Source organism: Misgurnus anguillicaudatus, chromosome 20 (assembly GCF_027580225.2).
Source record: "Misgurnus anguillicaudatus chromosome 20, ASM2758022v2, whole genome shotgun sequence".
NCBI classification, from domain to species: domain Eukaryota; kingdom Metazoa; phylum Chordata; class Actinopteri; order Cypriniformes; family Cobitidae; genus Misgurnus; species Misgurnus anguillicaudatus.
Window position 1 is genome coordinate 18,475,253 of NC_073356.2, and position 22,091 is coordinate 18,497,343.

A 22,091-nucleotide genomic window follows, 5' to 3' on the forward strand; every position below is an offset into this window, starting at 1 on the left:
GGAGAACCTGGGATTTCTGAGGATCTCAGAACAACAGGAGGAACATCTGGCTGTTCCTGCTGTTGTATTGCCTCGACGAAGGCCACGTCCTCTCACTGTCTCACTTAATGGCTGACAGTGAGGATAAAATAGGAGAGAAGAAGAAGAAGAAGAGGAGAAGGGAGACTTGACGTGCCGGCGCTGCATTGCAGTGTAATTAAGGAAGCACGGTTTACATTCATAACACCAATCAGCTGCTTTCTGAGGGCGGCTTGGATCTCATAAGCACCTCTTGCTGTCGCCACACAAACATTCAGATGCCCTGTGACTCAGCTAAGTGGATAAAAACTACATCCACATTATTCAGAGCTATAGAAAAGCTCATTGCAGGCAAGGGGAGCCAAGGTTTTTTTTTTGGTTACATTCAGTCAGCGGTTTCCTAATGCACCGTTTAACTCCCCTGAAATATTGGAACACAGGCTTACAAAGAATCATTTTCTTACAGAAGCTTTGCATGCTTTGATAGAGCTCTGTGTTTGTGTATATGCATGCATTTCAGGGCCCATTTATTTATTCATTTTGTTCTTAACCCATATGGCTATATTCATGCCGTCTATACACATATTGGGGAAAAGGCAATTTGACATCTCCAATTTACCTAACCTGAATGTTTTCGGACTGTGAGAGGAAACTAGAGTAAACCCACGCTGACAGGTAAAACATGCAATCTACACACAGCAAGACCTCCTGCACCAGCCAGGGCTCGAATCTGGGACCTTGTGTTGCTGTGTGAGGCAATAGTGCTGCCTGCAAAGCTGTCCCAAGGGCCAATTTAAAACAATTAATATCAATGACTCAATTTCCTTTTCTAAATCAGACATGCGTTGCCAATGGATCGCAGATACAATGCATATCAATGCTGGTATGTCATCATTTAAGAAGCAGTGAGGTCATCATTTAAAGCCGACATATGAAACCATTAATAAAACTATTATTAAATAGTATTAGGTAGTAGGGCTGTAACAATTTATTGTGCAAATGCGCATTTTCTCAATAAATGAATTTTAATGAATTACGGTGAAATCCCGGCACAGTCCAAAGCCAGGGGGCGCTCTTGTGCAGAAACACCCTTTGTGCCACATAAGAAGTAGCATTCCAAACGCTATTCCAGCAAATGTCTACAGTAATATTTATATCGCTTTTCTTAAAATTATTACAGGTATTTACATTATAATAAGTAATATTATGAATTATTTTTTTTAACAAGTGCTTTTTAAAATGCACTTTATAAACGACTCCGCCTCATAATGATTTTAGATTGATAAGGACCTCCTACTGACCAAATGCCGTAGTACACGCACAAGCTGTGCATTAAACACAGAATCGCAGCCTTGTCATTCAGAATTAATTTCAGACAGGCATTTTTAATGGGACACGCGATTAATCGTTACAGCCCTATTAGGTAGTGTTGCACGATATGCCCCATAGTGAGATGGGGCGTGGCAATAGTTTACACTTTTTACACACTTATGACAAGCCACTGAATTGGCAGGCCAGTCCCACGAAATTTCGTAACCATTGTTACGTAATTTTTTTATTTTATTTTTTAGTGATACTGTAACGAATTTCTGCATTTTATCGTGATCGTATCACAAATTTCTGTTTATGTGTCACGTATTGTTTTGTCATTTTCCCTTACCAATGTCACTTCGGTTAAGGGTTGGATTTACATAAAATTACATCCTTACCCAAACCCAACTCTAACCCTAACACCAGGCGACAATGTATTAAAATATAGAATATATAAAAAATGAATCAGAAAAAATAGTATAAACCAACACTTAAATTGACATCCTAACGCAAACACCAAAACTAACCCTAAACCGAAGCGAGACTGGTTTGAAAATAGGAAAAAGCAGTTAAGTGACCAATACGTGACAATGACACATTCGTGATACGATCACAAAAAACGCGGAAATTCGTGACAGTATCACGAAAAAGAATCAAAAAATTACTTGACAATAGGTACAAAATTTTGTGAGACTGGGTAGGAATTGGTGGACAAAAAAAGAAGCTGATTTCCTCTAATTTGCTTCATTGAAGTCCAGGCACTTTGAAATTTCTTGCATACCAGGAAGCAGAAACAACCGACTTGCTAGATTTAAACCCCTGCCCGCCTATCGTTTATCGGTACAACCCTGGTATTAGGTCAAATTTATTGACTGCAGTGGAAGAAAGAAGCATTTCCAGCACCATACACAGCATCAGTCTCAGTTTTGAATCCTGGCAATGAGTCAGCATATTAGTGTGGCATTGTGGGATTGGTGGCTCCAGCTTTGGAGTGTTTTTTCTTCTTCAAAGAGTTCTTGAGAAGTGCAAGTATGTGTGTGTGTGTGTGTGTGTTTAGGGGTGCGCGTCTGGTTCTGCTATTCTGGGAACATTATTAATGAGAGGCGCTCAAGCCTGAAAATGAACTGGCAGTCTGCATCACTCCTCAAACTTTTAACTTATACTGGGCCAGGCCAGTGCACCAATCTTAACACACGCAAACCGGCATACGATTCAAAGCAATCCCAACTCACCAATCTTAAATTCCTTGCTTGCCATCAGAATTTCTGCATTTGGTATGATGGGAGGTGGCAAGCAAAACTGAAGTCTGTAGGCTGCAAGAGAGACGGGCAGACAGAGAAGTATAAACAGCATCGTTGGCATGCAGGTCTGTATTTGTTGTACAGTGTGTGCAAAACTATAATGGCTTCTTTTGTCGTTCATACTGTATCAATCTTTTGAGTTAGTGTATTATTGATCAGTTACCTTGGTAGTTGATCTTGAACAGTCCACCTTTTTCAGAGTTGCTCCGAAAACGTATCAATACTTGGTTAGAGGTGCTGCTGGGTGGCTTGTTTGGTTCCCCCTCAGTAAACACACCCAGTTTTCGAGTAGTTTCCTGAGGTCCATCCCTTTAAAGAAATTGCATTAAGATAATAATTTATAAACATGCTTACATACTCAATTTAACATAAAAGACAACATGACCAATAATACAAAACAAGATTGACTTCATCCACAGGGTGTTACTTTACAGGGTATAAGAGAACTAAGTCTGATTTAAGGGGAACTCCTATGAACCTCTCTTATGGCCTGCAATGTTTTTTGAGGCTTAGCTTAGATCTTGTTCAGGATGATAAATCTAGCACCACCATCTAAAAAGATTTCACCCTGTGAGCTTATCCCGCGAATCCAAATCTCCCTTAGGGAGGGAACAGTTTGCCAACTACCCTAACCCAGTTTAAACCATGACCATTCAGCTTCAAAACCATCTGTTTTTGCCTATCTAGTGCACACTACAGATTATGTCCTGTACTGTGAATTTAAACAGGCATCTGGATGGCAAACTGAAGAGTTGGCTCACTGAACTGAGGCCAGACTATCTTGATGGAGATGAAAAGCAGAGCAATTACAATAATATTAGTGGTTTCTCACTAATATAATACACTTTAAAGGTGCAATGTATACACTTTAGGAAGATCTTTTGACAGTCGCTCCAAAGTATAAGTCACATCGGTCAAAAATGCATTTTGAAGAGTATGTCAAAACACATTTTTTGTGTCTTTCTGTGGAGAATCACGTTTATTCAATGTTTGACTTAAAGTTAGTCATTAATTTTTGTTATAATACCATTTATAACATCAAAAGTAATATAAAGTGATAAAAACTAAAGTTATATGCAACGGGTTTCCTCACACATTTCTAGTAATGTCATCTAATCTGGGTTAAGAGTGCAGGAATATTGGAAAAAATTAAAACATTAAGTACATTAAACTTAAAATTAATTGTTATTTCAACCAGGCAAAATTAAATTTTTTAGGGCAACGAGTTTCCATACATTTTTTAAGTTCAATCAACCTGTATGGGCTTACAGTGTACATTTTAAAGTAACACAAACAGTTATTTACACGATACACAATAGCATTCAGAACATACCTGGGAGGCTGAATAGGCTAAATGAACACGACAAGCCAAATCAAGTTCAAAAAGTTCCTGAAGTCATTCTGCATCACTGAATCCATTGAATTACATAAATACACGAAGAGCATAAAGCGGACTCTCGCGGCTGTAGACGGTAATGGTTTCTCTTGGTTCATATAAAATAATTTTGACTATAAGTCGCACCTGACTTAAAGTCGCAGAACCAGCCAAACTATGAAAAAAGTGCGACTTATAGTCCGGAAAATACGGTGCACTCTTATATTTTCAGTGGTATTTAAAGACCTTACATAATAAACCATTATGTTTTATTATCTTAGTATGTGGACATTGGGTCTGTTCTTTCATTTTAAGTATATTGTATGTTTATATATTTATAGAAGAACATTTTCCTGGAAGGCATTTTGTGAAACCTTTGTGAAAAATGCTGGAAAACAAAAGTAAGCCCAATGCAGTCTTATGGTCGAGACAGAGGCAGATAAATATACACGCTCGTTGTGTACATTTTTGATTAATGTGGAATAATTTTACAGTAGTATGTCTTAGAAAAGCCTGTGTCAGAGCTTCATCTTGGGTGAGTAGACCTGCATAACTCTCTGAAGAGAGTATCATTAATTAAACACCAGTCTGAGATAAATGTGATCTTTGCTAGACAAGAGAGAAAGAGACAAGCAGAGCTGGTATAGACTTATCTGATCAGACAACGATTACAGGAAGTCAGATTACTCACCAGACACTGATGAAGTCTTGGGGGCCATGGACTTGCAGAAGGGTGAAATTAAGCCGAATACCAAGGCCAGGAGCCACTGTGATCAGCCAGCTGCAGTCCGCAGAAGTGTGGTAATCCTCCGGGTAACCAGGGGAGAAGATAGTGCCATTTTCTGATGTAATGTTACCTCCACAGGGGACTTTAACACAGAAAAGAAATTAACACATATTGAGACATGAAAAACTTATTCAACTTTTAAGGCAGCCTTGCAAAGAATGTTAAAGGGAGATAAGAAGTAGCGAAGAAAATGGGAACATGAATGGGGCATGAGTAAAAACGTCTAGCTGGGTTTCACGACATCTCTAAGACTTCACGGTAGTTCACTTTCTCAGTCTGACTTCATCTCAAAAATCCCTCTTGCAGCAGGTACTTTGCATTTATATAGATGTGTCCCTGTTTCCAATGATTTAAATGAGCCCCCGACATATGAATTCAAATCCCCTTCCTGTTCCCACTGATCCCATGCTGTTGCTACCAAGTCAGAGAGGAAATAATCAATGTGATTCGGCTGGCTAGAAAAGATAGGCCCAACTTGTAAGCATACATGGGGCAGTCAGAAAAGCTCTGACTCTCAAGGTCTTTCCATCCCTACATCCCTTCCCACTCGTTCACGCCCTCTCTATCTTTCAGCAATTCGTCCTGGACTTTTTCCATCTTCTTTTTTTCCATCTCCGAGTGAATTTTGAGAGTGCTGCCTATGTTAATCCCAAATGCTGTGCGGGCCGTCTCTTGCCTCCTTACCTGTTAAATGAAGTATCGATCAAGGCATTGATTTAAAAAAACACCGCACTATCAAGCAGAAATGCATGGTGACACTATCGATTGGTCAAAAAAGTTGAGTGGTGAGTGTGGATGTGAGGATATGAGTCTGCGGTGAGCTGAGTTAAGGAAAGTAAATGCGGTAGATGGAAACAGGTCGACCTGGCTGGTGGGAAAATGGAGGAGAGAATCGATCAGCCCTCTAACGGGTCGAGAAAGGCGATCTATGCACATGACAGGTTATAAGGAACTCCGGGCGCAAATTGTTATTGGCAGTGTGTGCAGGTGATAGCTGGGGTGGTAACTGGAGTAAGTATGTCGGTGAGACAAAGACAAATGCGAAGACCTTGGAGGGAATTCACTAATAATAAATGGTCCCTGATTAAAGTGTGTGCATTTGCATGCACAGTGTGCAGTTTATTAGCGCCTGATTCACTTATGGAATTATGCAAATCAAGCGTGACCTCAAAGTCAGCACTGAATTTGCATGGTGCAGTTCCCCAATCTTGCAGGTCAGTTTTGGGTGCTACAGTACATTATGAAGGATGCAGATAAATTCAGTAATCTGGCATATAGTATATGGATATATGTTCATTATAACATTTCTTCTTGATCATTGGTCACAGTGTAAAGTAGAAGAAAATATACATGAATGTGAAATTGCATATTTAAGCAGAAAAAGCATTAAACTTCAGAGAACTGAGAACATTGCACACTTATACTGTAGGTGCGTTGGAATCAAGCTAAAAATAGTCATAACCAACAAGAACAGAAAAGGGTCCTGGACACTATGAGGCGGTTTCCCGGACAGGGCTTAAGTCTAGTCCAAGACTAATGTACTTGTTTGAGCTTTCCTAACTGAAAATAGCTTGTACTGACATATCAAGGGGACATATCACAAAAATCTGACTGGTTTCATGTTTAAGTGCTATAATTGGGTCCGCAATGCTTTTATTAATCTAGAAAATGTGAAAGAGATCAACGCAGTATCTTAGTTTTTGTAAACCATTCCCTGCAAGCATATGAAAAAATAGGTAATTGAAATTTGGCTCCCCTTGTGATGTCAAAAGCGGATAATACAGCCACATAATCTGCACAATCCAACCACGGCACTGCCATTTAGTGCAGAGATCAGCTCATTTGCATTTTAAAGGACACAACCAAAAACGGCACATTTTTGCTCACACCTACAAAGTGGCAATTTTAAAATGTCATAATAAATTATCTGTGGGGTATTTTGAGCTAAAACTTCACATACGTACTGTGGGGACACCAAAGATTTGTGCACCATTAAAACACAATGCTACGAGTGAGCGAAATGACTGAGACAAGATTGCTGCCAGTGATGACTAGAGACTCGTAAGACATCCTTTATCATACATATCTATGGTGAAATGGATCACAGCGCCCCCTAATGTATGGTTCAGTTTCTTCATTTTAACATACGCACAACCGGCGCAACGTCATAGAATGTCTCTGAACAGGTTCACGCCCACTTCTGGGGGAAACAAACTAGACCTCCCATTGACTTCCATACAAAATAGCGGAATAAAGCAACGTTCGTACACACCCGGCAGGTGTAAATAACTTAAGAAATCACTCTGATTAAACACGTTGAGTAATTATCTGTCCACCCAAAGCCATAGAGCGCGAAAGATACATTAACACATTTAATTTGGTCAATATAAAAACATGTCTCTTTCATTCTCACAGCGTCAAATGTGTGTAACAGCGCTCCATATTGACCAGAGGTGTTTTACCCGGACCTCATCGAGTCAACAGTTAACAGTTTAAGCTAAAAATTAAAATCAGCATCATTTATATTAATAATTTTATTCCAGATAATAAAATCTGAAGTGTAACAAAAACCACAATGATAATCCTTTATTTTTTAACACTTATTTTGTCCTGATCATTCTCTCTAGGTTACAAAAGAATGGCCTCAGCTGTGACTTTACAAACCAGCACAAATGTAATTTACATGTTAAGTGGCCACTAAAGTCAATGAGGGTGGCTCTGCTGTACTCCTACGTAGGGACAAGATATTCGAAGGTGCTGCGAAGGTCTAATAGCATAATCAGTTTCCCCCGAACAAAAGAGTCACATTTTTCAATTTTCAGTTTGACAGCATGCACATTACACAGCGTGTTTTCATATCTATTCTTCCTCGTTACACGCTGCCACACCAGAACCCTCGATTACCACAAATTCAATTACCCACCCTGCAAGAGTGTTCTTAAAAGGCCTAGGTTGGCACTAAGTTTTTCCATTCATTGTGGGGATTATTGTAATGCATGGCATGTCTCTATTAAAGATCTACCTGTGCAAGGCACCGATACCTGCGTAAGGCGTAGAAGCTGTGAAATCTATGACAGCCCTTTGAGAAACTCCCTAGAGGGTCTTTATTCCCATGCGTGCGTTCAGCGTCCCTGTGTGCATGCAACCATCTGCATAAATAACTCGTCGAATCAATTAATATAAGTGTGAATGTGGGTCAAGGAGAATGTGTATGAATGAGAACCCTCTTCTTTCCCATCCCATAATTTCCTGGGGGAAACAAGGGACAGAACCCTTCCATCTATGGGGATGATTTATAATAAACGGGCTGAATTAGCATTTATGTCCGTTACCCTACCTGTCTCTGTATTCGGGAGAGATGATGGGAACGGAGCGTAACAGCACCACAAACTTCAGAGTAGCTTTCATTGTATTAAATCACTGTCACATTATTCCTACTTCAGTCTACACATTACTGAGAATTTAAATAAGTAGGCTATGTACCTAATACTTGAGACTAGATTGCTTGCTAAATGAAACTGTCTGAACCCACAGTGCATATAAGCGTGCCAGATGTTTACTGATGTGAAGGAGCAAATTAAAGGGGTCGTACCTTCACAGCGAGGGAACGGATAATCCCAGCTGCGTGTCGTTCCGTGCTGACAGGTGAGAATGGAATGGCCCATCAGCTGATACCCGGGATAGCACTCAAAGGAAATGGACTGGCCGACATTGTAACCCGCCCCAACCACCACACCATAGCGAAAGGGTTCAGGGTCTGGACACTCCTGAAGTTCATAAGCTGGGAAAGAAAACAAACTTGATTAATTGGAAGCGTAGAAGTTTTTTTGAACATCCTGGAAGAAGCTGTTCCAAATAAAGTTCATGAAAAGTGCATATGATGCTTGCTTCACTACGGAGCCCCTTAAGAGACATGGAGCAAAAATTAAATAAAGTTTAGTTTTCGTGTGCACGTGAAACTATCGCCATTAGTTTAGTCGCAATAGTTTCACGCTAGATTCATGCTAGATTGAGCAAATGAAACTAAACTTTAGATTTTTTTCTCCAATGTCACCTTAGGGCCTCCATACTTCTCACTCTCAATTTTTTTTTTATTATTTGTCAAATGTCATAGATGCAAATAGGAAATAGGGTGAAGGTTTAAGCCCAGAAGGAATATTATTGAAAAAAAAGATTCTTGTGGATCACAGCATTTTTTGTGACAAAGTCATGCGAGCTTTGGAAAAGGAAGCACTGTTTGATATAATGCCTAATTTATATGGTAATGTACACATAATTATGCAAATACTGATTTCAATTCTGCAAACTTTTCTTGCATCCCGGTACAAATTCCAATAACTTTCATGCATTCGTCTTTGAAGATAAAAAATGCCATTTGAACGGCACTCATTGGATTCCTTTTTTGCATTGGATTGTGGGAAAATAACAGCATCAGCAGCATTTGATCCCTGATGGATTTTACGCACAGATTCACCGAGCGACTGTTATTACCATGTTTACTTGTTATCTTGACTGATTGTCTTGGCAATGTATTAGCGTTCAGATTAAAGCTGAGGTTTCAGAGGAAATCAGCCTTTGAAGGCTAAAGAAAAACCTGTAACAATAAAGTCTTGTGTGGTTTGAGGGCTGAAGTGCTTTAGTTTAGTCAACCTTCATTACCCTTTTTGCCCTTATTGTTTTAGTTTCTTACCCTGATAATCAAATCTGAAGCCAGGTTTATTCTGAGAATGATCGCTGTGGAAATATATGGTAGTCTCGTGCGAGGTGGTTAGAAGAGATGGTGGTATGTCCTGTCCACTGAATCTGCCGATCACAGTGCTGGTGTCGAAAGGTCCGTTCCTTATTTCCAGGAAATCATGGTTGGCTTCGGTGGAGAAGTTGAGGAATTGCACATGAGCCCCTGTTTGGATTACATTCAGATTTTATTTATTAATTTGATGCTCATACCCAAAATATCAAAATATTTGGTAACTACATATTATATAGGCACTTCCAGGTTTACTTTTTAATATTGTCTGTTCATTCTGCTGTGCCCTTACCGTAACCGACTGGTAAGTAAATCCTCCAGGTGCAGTCACTGTTGCTAGGGTAGTTTCCTGGGAAACCAGGGCTGAGGATGGTGCCTTCCATCTCCTCTCTGATTCCCCCACACTGAGCTGTTGTTTGAAAAATATTACAAACAATGGTTGGTTAGAAAACACAAACCAGCCCTGCTGTGCTTGAGATTCAAGACTTCTAAAGGACCATTCAAAAAGCTGACAGCTGTAAGGCTACTGTGACAGAATGATATGAGAACATTAACAGGATCACTCCAAAACAAACAGTGCTAAATAGGGCTAAAAGTGATTTACTGGCTCATTATCATAGGGGAACCATATAGCACCTATGTGTAGAACCATATTGTGCTCTGTAGAACCATAAGTGGTGCTATATCACCCTGTATGGTTCTTCATAGGGGCTACATAGCATCAAAAATGGTTCCCTTTGATTGTAAGCTTTTAGAGCTATTTAGCACCATTTGTTTGTGTATAGTTTCTTTCATGGGCATTGGAAGCCAAAAAATTGGGGTGTCTTACAACTCTTTCCCCATTATTGACGAGCTAATTCGTCAACTAAGAGAAAACGTTTCCCTGCTAATGATGAGTTTTTCCGGCAATCCATATTTCTGCTATAATCCACCCGGAAGCAACTCCTTAGGGCAAACAGTAAGAACTTTGTGTATGTTTTGAGGATCGCCCTGAATCTGATTTCTATCAAAAGTCCTTCACAAAAATGCAGTAATATCAGCTTTTTGCTCAATATTTGGTATTTTTGAATAAACCTACCTATATTTGAGAGGTGATAAACAGAGAACAGATGTACCGAGCCCCTAAGGTGACATTGGAGTAAAAAAATCAAAAGTTTAGTTTCATGTGCTCACGCGAAACTTTCATGTGCTCACGCAAAATCCTTCATGTGCAGAATTTTTTTTAAAGTTTCTTTAATTTTGGCGTGCGCACATGCATGCAATAGTTTAATGTGCGCACGCGAAACTAAACACGATAGTTTCACGCAAAACTAAACTTTATTAAATTTTTTATCCATGTCCCCTTAGGGGCTCTGTACAAATGAAGGTAGAATGATTTTTTTTTTTTTAAAGCAGAGGTCTGTTCTGACATTTGTTATATTGTATATATAAATATATAAAATAAGTACATTTTCTGGAAGGCATTAAACTTTTGTTAAAATCAAAAAATGCTGGTGCTGGCAGGCAATTTTTTTTAAACGCTGGCGGGGAAAGAGTTAATTATTGCTTTTAAAGCCTTAAAACTTTGTTTGCTTTGTTTTGTCACAGTCCGGAGTGCATCAGGTGAAAGAAGTGAAATTTGCGAAAATACAAAATAGAGTTTTTAATTTATGCACACTCTAATGAGTAAGGCTGTAACGATAAATCACGTGTCCATTAAAAAGACCTGTCTAAAATCGATTCTGAATCGCAAGGCTACGATTCCGTGTTTCCCGCGCAGCTTGTGCGTGTACTATGGCGTTTTGGTCAGTGTGAAGTCCTTATCAATCTAAAATCATTATGAGTCGAAGTCGTTTATAACATGCATTTAAAAACAAAATCATTCAAAATATTCTTTATTATCATGAAAATACCTGAAACAATCTGAATAACGGCAATTATAAATATTCTTCTACACATTTCCTGGTATAGCATTTGTAATGGTACTTCTTCTGTGGCACAATTGGAGTCTCTGCACGAGAGCACCCTCTGGCTTTTGGATGTGGCGGCATTTCACCGTAATTCATTCAAATTCATTCATTGAGAAAACGCGCATTCGCACAATTAATCGTTACAGCCCTACTAATGAGCCAAGTGAAATGGATTTGAGGAAGCAGCAGCAGGTTGTAGTTAAAACGCAGATTTTAATTTAATAGAGCAGTGCTTCCCAATCCTGGTCCTCAAAGACCCCGTTCCAAAAAGTTTTAGATTTTTCCTAATTTAAAACACCTGATTCAACTAATCCAAAATGGTAAACACGTCTCCCTAACAAGCTGATGAGTTAAATCAGGTGTGTTAAATAAGGAGACATAAAAAACTTTTTGGGAGGGGGTCCTCGAGGACCAGGATTGGGAAGCACTGTATTAGAGCATTCCTCAAGTGGAATGGATTTCACTGACTGCACTCTGACATATGAACATGCATATGCCCTAAATTAAAGAAAAAGTGAGTGGATCTTGTCCCACCCACATAATGGTTTCAACGCCCATGCTTCTTTTGATCTTGTGCTGGATGATTGCAAATAAAAATTGTTGTCCCTGACCTGCAAATGAACTTGTATTTCAAGGTGAGCATTTTGTTAAATCTAGTATGAGAAAAATTTGTGTGAGGCCACACTGAAAAGTCTATTAGGATTTAGAAAAAATGTCAGAACAAAAAAAAAACGGGGAATGTTTTACGTATGCACGCAAAAGTTTCACGTGCGCACGCCATAGTTTTACGTGTGCACGCAATAATAAACTTTTTTAAAAAATTCTGCAAATGAAGGTTTTCCGTGAGAAAATGAAACTAAACTTTAGATTTTTTTACTCCAACGTCACCTTAGGGGCTTGCTAAAAAATAGTGATAAAATGATGAGAGAATTTTTTAAGTGAACTATCCCTTTAAGTAAGAAAGACAATACTTTTAAATGTTTGACAATTTTGATACATTGTAAAATAACGATAAACCTATAAATTTAAATTTTGACCATATTTAAAACTCTGCTTAGATTTCATTGTTTTAATGAGCACAAAAGATGCCTTTTAGGACGGAGTCTGATTTTCATTGGATTAAATGGATCATCAGATTTTGCACAAACTTGGTATCTATGCCAGCTCGAGCGCATTCAGCCAATAAAAAGGGCACACACCAAATACAAAATTTTAATTTGAAAAAAGCTAAATTAAAGCGTAGTATCTTGCAATCTCAGACTTTCAGACACGGGTACACTGCCATTTAGCTTTTTTCTAATATTGTGGCTAAACATTCCTCAGAGGATATATCTTTTTTAAGTGTAATTTGCATTCATTGATTAATTATGTAAACACAAATTGCAATTATCTCCTACCCCACGCTGTGTCCCCAAAAACTTTGCGCTGAAGAAAGAAATGTAACACATTTGCTTTCTTGTGACATCATAGGGAAAACATGTCTTTCATTTATTACAAAAGGCCAAATCACTTCCCAAAGCTATCAAAGGCCTCTTGAGTACATCTGTAGCCTTCAATCTTCTCATATCAGTGAAAATATACCCTTCTCCTCTTGAGGCTTTGAGTCTAAACTACTGATTGATTCAAATATCACTCTGATTAAAGCCTTGGCTTTGGACTCAAAGAGGCTCTATGAATGTGCCGAGAAGCCCTACAAAGCTCCTTTTTGCTGAATGGAGATCCATATAGAGTGGAGGGGTGAAAATGTGCTCGGTGTCAATGAAAAACAGCAGGAATCAGGAAAATGCTGATGAATGTTCAAGCAATGAATCATCAGAAGAGCTTCACTCAAAGCAGCAGGAGATAAAACCAATAAGGATCTGATAGGTCATCATCATTAGCTATGAATTTTTCAGAAACCATGTGCCGCTTTAATGCTGATCACATTAAAACTTCACAGATGCCCTAAAAGCATTTGGACCATTAAGCAAAGTATTTTAATACTTACAAATGTAAAATGTTATTGCGCTAGACAGAAAAATGTCATCCGAGTGACATCCGAAAAACCTTTTGCTTTAAGAACTAACTTCTTTTTAACAAGCTGATTTCTTTTAACCGACTGGCGTTTTAAATGCGGTCTAAATGTTTATGACCATTGTTAACATGATCATAAATGTTTTCACAAAAAGACCCTGTAGTTCAACACTATTCGGGACTTGAAGGTAGATCTGAGCTCTTAAATCTGCAGTGTAAGGATTTGGAAAATAAATAAATGAATAAAAGATGACAAATGTGCTTACCGATGCAGAGAGGAGGTGGATAGTTCCAGCGGCGCACAGGCCCGGGCATGCAGGAGATATGGGAGACTCCCTGCAAGAAAAAACATTGTTTGCTTTTCAGTCTTTCCTTTGTTTATTCGCCATGTCCACTCCCTGACCGCCACAGCTTTGACTATCATTTACAGCATTTAGGCAGAAGGTTGCAAGTGCTTAGTGCAAAAGTTGTGGGTTCGGAAAAATCAATGGAAGTGTGAACGAACTAAAAATCAAACAATCCCGGAAAAATCCTGGATGCATTTCACTGCTTTTTCTTTTACAGTCTAGTGTGGTTCGCTGGTAAAGCTGGTCCATCTGGCCTGCTTTGATGGTTTTTGGACACTTTAAATCAGTGGCGGACGGTGACTTCTTTATTCGAGGGCGCTCGATGCGAAGTTCGTCACAACATGTATGTAGCTCGTCATGTGTGTGGTTCGTAATTTTAAAATATGTGTTCTGCGCGTCGAATGATCCTGTGTGCATCATGTGGCTTGTCAAAAAAGTGCCTGCTGCAGATGTGTATAAAGGGTTTATGATAAAAGAGATGCTCACGTTTGCCAGATACTCACGTAAACTAATGCGTAATCAGAGTTTACTGTTAAGGGAGTGTCTTGCGTGTATTTTGTGAATGTGAGCGTCTCTTTTATCATAAACGGTTTTGGCGCGTGTGCAGCAGGCACACATTTTGACTAAACACATGATGCACATTTTTTACATGACGCAACACAGGGGTGCAAACTCATCAGGGGTGAAAAAGGTGACGAAGACACAAGCGTTCATATATATATATATATATATATATATATATATATATATATATATATATATATATATATATATATATATATATATATATATATATATATATATATAAACATACATGTATGTATGACATACATACATGACATACATACATATTATCATTTGTAATTTATTTATTGTAAATCTTATTCATTTTAGCATTTTTACTTGATTTTAGCATTTTAATTTAAATCAAATTTGAAACTGTTAGCATTAATTAATGCAACGTCATTTACTAACACCAATTACTGTAATGACATAAACAAGAATTAATAAATGCTTATATACACAATATAAATGTTCATTTTTCGTTCATAATGCATTTACTAATGTGAACAAAAACAACCTTTTTGTAAAGTGTTACAGAAATTTGCATTTTTATTATTATTTAGTAGTACACATAAACAAATAATTTAGGTTTTTTCTGTTCCACAGTCATAGCTCTAATACAGAATATAGAAAGGTGATTTAGTTAAGAGCAGTGAGAGATTTTCTATCAATACTGTTTGATTAACACGAGTGACAGACAGGAGCAAAATCAGGTAACTTCCCCTTTAAGACCGAAGTCCGACTCCGGATCTAATATACTGTTACACATGTGTTTCCTCTTTTAGCTGTTTACTTTCTCTTAAGCCCTGAATTGTCGTGTTTATGAGGACAATTGCAAAAACCGGGAATTTTGACGCATGTGTGTATTAAAGGCTAATACAGCGGCAAAAATACTATATACTATACTATATACAGGTATATAGAGCATATAGCATTGTTGTTTGTGTTTCAACGGCTTAAAATCACTTTTAAAACTGCGGTGTACAAATGTTAAGCTTTTATGACCACGCGCACAGCAACGTGACGTGGGCCCGTAACCTCGAATGAGAAAATACTACGAGTTAAGTTTGTGTGCTCAATCTGCAGACTGCTTAAACTTCGGCAGCAAATGAGGTGACTATAAATTGTAAAACATAACCCGCCAAACTTACATCATTACCACAATAGCTGGACATGATTTTCATAATTTCATTTACTGCTACCTTGTCGCAGACCCCCCTCACCCCTCATTTTCAAAAACTCATCGGATCTAGACGAATCACAAGAATGACCTATTTTGGATCAAAAACGGCGAATTTCGCCGAAAGGTGACAAGTTTGCACCCCTGCAACAAACACATATTTTGAAACACGAGCAACACTGCAAACACTTATTTTGAATTTGCGCCCCTCGGATGAGCAATCACAAGCCGCCACTGGTTTAAATATGGTTCGGCTGGGAGACTACCTGAACATTAGATCTGTCAAACTGAGAGACCACTTTAAACCTGCCCAGACCAGCAAACCACTGTCTTAAAAGTGGTTTCAGTGGAGATTTTTTAGAGAAAATGCACAGAAAAGGTGACTTGGTCCAAGTCTTGGCAATCCTACTCTTACCTGCAAAGTATAACCGGGATCACACTGGAACGACACCACGTTGTTCATGTGTAGCCTATCACCCACTTTGTACGCATTCATGGGTACGATGGGCTCAGGACAGCTAGTGAGAGACACAGCTGTAAGAGAGAAACAGACAATGTCACAAATTAAAGACTAATTAAGCTGAATATAAAAAGCCGGATGAGATTTGAGATTTGTGTGTAGCACAGATGTACGAGGTGTGCAACAGATGTCTTACTCTTGTACTCCAGACGGAAACCTGCTGCAGAGACGCTGATGTCTGAGAAGAAGTGCAGGTAAAGCTGGTTGGAGGTGCTGTTTAGCAGAGCTGGGACTGTCGTACCTGTAGATAAAAAGAGATTTTAACATATTGTGACTCTGTAGGCTTGGTGCGTACTGGAGTTTGTCTTCTCAAACGCTCAGAAATTTTTTGATAGGGGCAAGTTAATTTTTTACAGGTATATTTTGTTTATTGCATCAAAACATTCAGGAAAACGTATGAATGATACATTATGTACTTTTTTTGAAGAATCACTGAATTGTCTTTATAATTTACAATAAGCATGATACTGCACTTTCATAACATTATGACAGAATACAATACAAAATCCTCTCAAAATAATCTTTTGTAGTCTGCCATACAGTGTGTATTGAAGTAATGCATGTCAGTTTTCAAATTGTTTTCTCACGACCTTCCATTCCTAAAAGCTGAAGAACGCAAGATGAGATTATGCACGTGTCACAACTAAATTTAACCCTCTTATGATGCGGTAAGCATGAATGTGATTGGCTCATTTATCTTTGCACCATATTTTATTTATTTAAGATTCATTATTCATTTATCTCTCTCTAGGGCACGTGTGACATTTGTGCTTGGTCTGTCTGCCAAAACAAGAAAAATTCATCACATCGTTGCAAGTAGCTTCTATTTCCCATAATACAAATGCAGATGACAAAATCATCCATATGATTCCTAAACCATAAATGGTTAGTTCACCCAAAAATGAAAATTCTGTCATCATTTACTCACACTCATGTTGTTACAAACCTGCATATATTTCGTTGTTCTTATGAACACGAAGGAAGATATTTTAAAGAATGCTTGTAACCAAACCGTTCATGAGCCCCATTCACTTCCATAGTAGGAAAAACCAAGCATGCCGCACAAGCCCTGAACAGCGAAGCCAAAACGTCTCGATCCCCCCAGTGACTGGTCCTAATATATGTAATAAATCCCGCGTCCCCCATGTTATTCAGTGGGACTTGAGACCAACTAAACCATTTAATTACACTTAAATTATCTTTTTTCTGAAGCTGGTTTCTGTCATTTACTGTAGTTTTTATCACGCTGATGTAAATTCAAGTGTTTGTTTTTAAAATAAGTTTGTTTTTAGTTAGTTATTTACTGCTATAAAAACGGTGGTGATGTCATGATTGACAGCTGTGATATGCGCATTCTGTCAGAGCGAGGGCGGGGCCTTGATTTCGCGGCTTTACTTCCTGCTCACTACTGCGCAGGACTGGTCACAAAATCGCTACTGCGCAGACTCAAGACCCAAGATGTCAGCGCCATATGGGGACACCGGTGGCTTCACTTTTCACCAAAGAAAGAGAGCGAACAGGCGTCATCCATCTTTTTTACAGTGTATGGGAAAAACTAATACTATGGAAGTAAATGAGGCTCACGAATGATCTGATTACTCAAAATATCTCCCTTCATGTTCATCAGAACAAAGAAATGTATACAGGTTTGTAGCAACATGAGAGTGATTAAATGATGACAGAATTTTCATTTTTGGGATGATCTATCCCTTTAAACATCATAAATCTTCTAAGCATTACTGTGCTATATACGTTGTTGCAAAAGTACATTTTTTATAACACAAAATAACAATGTTGTGCATTACTAGGCATCAACAGAAGAGATTTTAAAGCAGCAAAAGCAAAATTACCGTGGCAATGTGTGTTTACGTAATGAACTGAGTTACTCAGCTGACCTGAGAAGCTTCCCAGCATGGTGTCAGTGTTGTCACCCCCATCAAACACCTCAAGAGAGTCCCAGTTCTGCTCCGTCACAAAGCTAATCACCTGGATCTGAAGGAATGAAAATAATAGAGAGATACACTTGAATCTTTTTAAACATCAGTAGATTATACTTAAGGCACAATGCACTTTTGATTTAGTGTAAAAATATGCCAAACAAATATGTTTTATTTGCTGTTACATAACATCTTTCAGTATGGCAAATTCAGCAAAACAAATGCCATCTTCAGATCTAAGCGCTGTTCCACGTATATATTTTCCAACGTTAAGCCCAGTACATATTTTGGTAGAGATTTATTTTTGCACAAGCCAAACAAGCCTAGAAATTGGCTGGTCACAGTGGCATGACAGTGGCTATCGCTGGAAGATTGTCACATCTGATAGCCTTGCTGTCAGATGGCGCATTTATTTGTGCTTGCTTCACACAGTGAATTGGAAATCTTGAGGTAGGGAGGGGTAAGTTCTATATCCAGACTGCCTGACACAAAATGAAAACACACCATCATCTGTCTTTTACCATCAGTTAAGAGCTGCTATTCAATGCTTTTGTCCCAACTTTAAAATAAAAGTTGGGAAAACAGGTAACAGACTACAAAACAAAAACTACATTTTATATAACTACATTATTTAATATTAACAATAATAATATAATTATATGTAATAATAGATAATTCTGTAAACTCTAACTGTAAACTGTAAAACTGTAATATTATTGAATGTATTATTAGCTAAAATGAACTAACAATGAGCAATAGACTGTAGTTTTTCAGCATTCATTAATCTGAGGTAATGTAAGTTAATGTCAATACAACTGTTTATGTTTGTTCGTTACAACTTCTGATTTTAAAAATGTTTTCGTGAATGATAAAGTTACAGGGATTTTTATTAAAAATTTGGCGTTTCCGTCACTTGTTTCTGATGTGATACTTTAAAATGCCCATAAAAGCAGGGTGATGGAAACATAGCTAGTGTCCCAAGATGCAAAGAGGCTGTTTATACCTGGTATTGGGATGTGTTTTGGTCGATTGGATCACAAGTGGACGAGAGAGACACATTCGGTTTACACCTGGTATTTAAATCTGTCTCTTTTTTTACACTTTCGACCACTTCTGTCCTGATTACTTTGAGAGGATGGTCTGTGGAGACTGTGGGCGAGTCCCTCTGCTTCTTGTTCCCAGCTAACCAAAATACGTAATTGTTACGTAACATCGACATAATATGATGACTAAACTTACGTCGTGGCGACCGGAAAAGTGAAATTTCTGGATTCGTCGCCTCGATGTAACTTCACAATGTAATCTACCTGTCGAGTTCACGCCGTGACAATGTAATGGATTAACAGTTTTGTGTTGTTAAGTGCTGTTTTTTGTTTCCCATGTAAAGAGCAGAACGCATAGTGGTTAAATACCTATTATATTTTGACTTATTTAGGAGAAAATTTGAGCCTGAAAAGTTTTAACAAGCTAACCTAAATAGAAAATGAAATGAAAGTTTATATAATTGTATTGTAATGGTAATGAGATTACCTCCCTGGGACGTAACAGTTACATTGCCAGTAAGTCATGAAATTACCAAAATAGTATGAATGTATTATGTAACTGGAACGTACTTGGTTATCTCGCGACGGTAGGAGACTGTACTGGCGACGTAGTGATAAGGTACTGTAATGGTAATGAAATTACCTCCTTCGGACGTAACACTGCCAGCTGGTAAGTCATGAAATTACCAAAAATTACCAATAAATTAACTAGTACGTCTTGTGTTAGCTGGGTTTAAACGCGAGCGGAAGATATGACAGGTTTAAACTGACGCAAACTAATATTATGTAAGAGTCCACTGTTTGTTTGTTAGTAAACATGCTGCACAGTGTTTTGTACATGTATATGTAAGAGCTTTTTCTGATATTTCAGCGCAATTGATAAAATAAGCTTGCACAACTTTCACACGCTTGCAAAATGAAACTATAATGAAACCACTCGCAGCCGCTTTAGTTTTATGAATAAAAACCTAACAGCACTGTACACTGTGTGTTTGCACTAGAAGTCATAAACGATGTAAAACATTGTGCTCGGTACATCACATTAGATAAATAGGCGGAGAGAAGGCGGTCTCGTGTGGCTACTCGAAAACATTCGACCACATGCGCGTTTACACCACAGAAGCAATCCGGTTAAAAGTATATTTGACAGACTGATCTCACGGAAAGTCGTGTTATAGTCATGCAAAATTGTATTCATGTATTTGTGTCCATGGCACGAAATTCAGCTTTTTTCATGCCTTGAGCACAAATGGCCTTTTGATGTCACTCGCACAAATTTATATAAATAGTTTTTCGTGTCCGTAGCACGACTTTCTTTTTTGCTTCATTTAATATATTGTTTTCTATTTTCTACCATTGTTTCTTGGGGTTGGGGTTAGAATCACTTTCTGTTACATTTTAGACATCCTAACCCAAACCCCAACTCCAGGCGAGAATAGTTTTAAAAGCGGAAGAAAAACACGTAGAAAGCAAAACATAAAATTATATGTTAACTCCAAATCTAACCCCAACCCCAAGCGACAATGATTTAAAAATAGAAATAAATGAGAAAACAATACATAAAATGACACGAAAAAGATGATTTATAGAAATTCGTGCGTGTGTCACAAAAAAGACATTCATGCTCAAAGCATGAAAAAAAGCTGAATTTCGTGCCATGTACACAAATAAATTAATCAAATTTTGCGTGACTATAAAACGACTTTCCGTGAGATCATGTTGGTTTTTGACTACCTCTGAATGTGGTCAAAAGTGGACGAGCTCAAAACGTTTTGAGCATCGTTTACACCTGTCCTTAGCATCGTCCACTTTTGATCCGATCGATGAAAAAGCATCTTAATACCAAGTGTAAACAGCCCCAAAGAGAGAATTTGCAGACTACTCCAAAAATTAAGTCTTAATTTGCATTAACGTGCATTAAAATTACTATAATATGCTTAATGTTGCTTTATTGCTGTATATCACATGCAAAACCACTGCAAATGCTTTGCAAATATAAATACAGGCAGCATATAAAAACACACAATTACTAATAGTGAAATATCGTACAATCTTATTTCTTATAAGATCTTATCTACTGTATACCACTGCTTTTTTATATCAGTCTGTCTTACTTTTCATGATCCTGTAATCATTTCTGCATGGTTCCAATTCTCCTGCGGCGGGAAGTTTATGAATTGGGTTAAAGGCAATTAAGCATGCGGCCCTGAACTCCTCCCATGAATCAGAGCTATATTTGATTACACTTGTATCCAACAGCGTGAGGCAAATCCGGAGCGGCGGATGCAGATGCTACTTTAGGCACTCCTCATCTTGCCTACTTTCACATACTGTAAAACATGAAGCTCTAACTGCTCTGAGCCTCCTGAATTAGCGATGCGACTAACTTAAAAGCAGGTTTTGTAGTGTGACATTAGCATACTCCTTTTAAAACTAGTACCTTGTACAGTAACAAGCTACAAGTACTGATGTACTGTGGTGGAGTGCAAAGAGGTGCCAAAAAACATTGGATAGAGTTATGATGCACGGGTGAAAGAAATGATGGTTGTGCATAGTATAAAAAAACTGAAGTATTGCAGACTTGAAGCTTTGTATTCATAACAGTACAGCAGAAATGAGAATAAAAGATTGTTACTTCCGCACAGATCGTACCTGAATTCCCATTCCCTCAGGCACAGTGATCTTCCACACACAGCTCAGGCTGTTCAGGTACGGTTCGGGGTAACCGGGCGAAAGAATAGTCCCTATCCGCTGGGTCAAATTCCCTCCACATGGCACTACGGCAGAGATAACAAAAGAAAAGAATGAAAGGCCAAGCAGAAAATATGTATCTCACATACGCAACCATGTGGTATCCAAGGGTGCTTCCAGAACACCATCGTCCCCCTTAAAGCTCCTGTGGTCAAACATCTGCTAGCTGCAGTGAACCGCACAGGTAAACAGCTGCACATGAGGCGTGGACACCCGAGCGTGTGCGCAGACTTAAACACAGGGCACCC

At 38.4% G+C, this 22,091-nt stretch overlaps 1 protein-coding gene across 1 annotated transcript in view; it reads right to left on the minus strand.

Annotated features, from left to right (window-relative positions):
* The window catches only part of csmd2 (CUB and Sushi multiple domains 2), a 317,300-nt gene that overhangs the window by 53,158 nt on the left and 242,051 nt on the right, over window positions 1-22,091 (minus strand). The window contains exons 35-45 of the mRNA XM_055218930.2: window positions 21,745-21,869; window positions 18,008-18,104; window positions 16,249-16,353; window positions 16,008-16,126; window positions 13,768-13,837; window positions 9,832-9,948; window positions 9,483-9,692; window positions 8,385-8,573; window positions 4,697-4,874; window positions 2,794-2,939; window positions 2,562-2,642 (exon numbers count right to left, since the gene is read on the minus strand). Of these exons, the coding sequence (XP_055074905.1) occupies window positions 2,562-2,642; window positions 2,794-2,939; window positions 4,697-4,874; window positions 8,385-8,573; window positions 9,483-9,692; window positions 9,832-9,948; window positions 13,768-13,837; window positions 16,008-16,126; window positions 16,249-16,353; window positions 18,008-18,104; window positions 21,745-21,869 (1,437 nt within the window). The remainder of the gene's footprint in view (window positions 1-2,561; window positions 2,643-2,793; window positions 2,940-4,696; window positions 4,875-8,384; window positions 8,574-9,482; window positions 9,693-9,831; window positions 9,949-13,767; window positions 13,838-16,007; window positions 16,127-16,248; window positions 16,354-18,007; window positions 18,105-21,744; window positions 21,870-22,091) is intronic.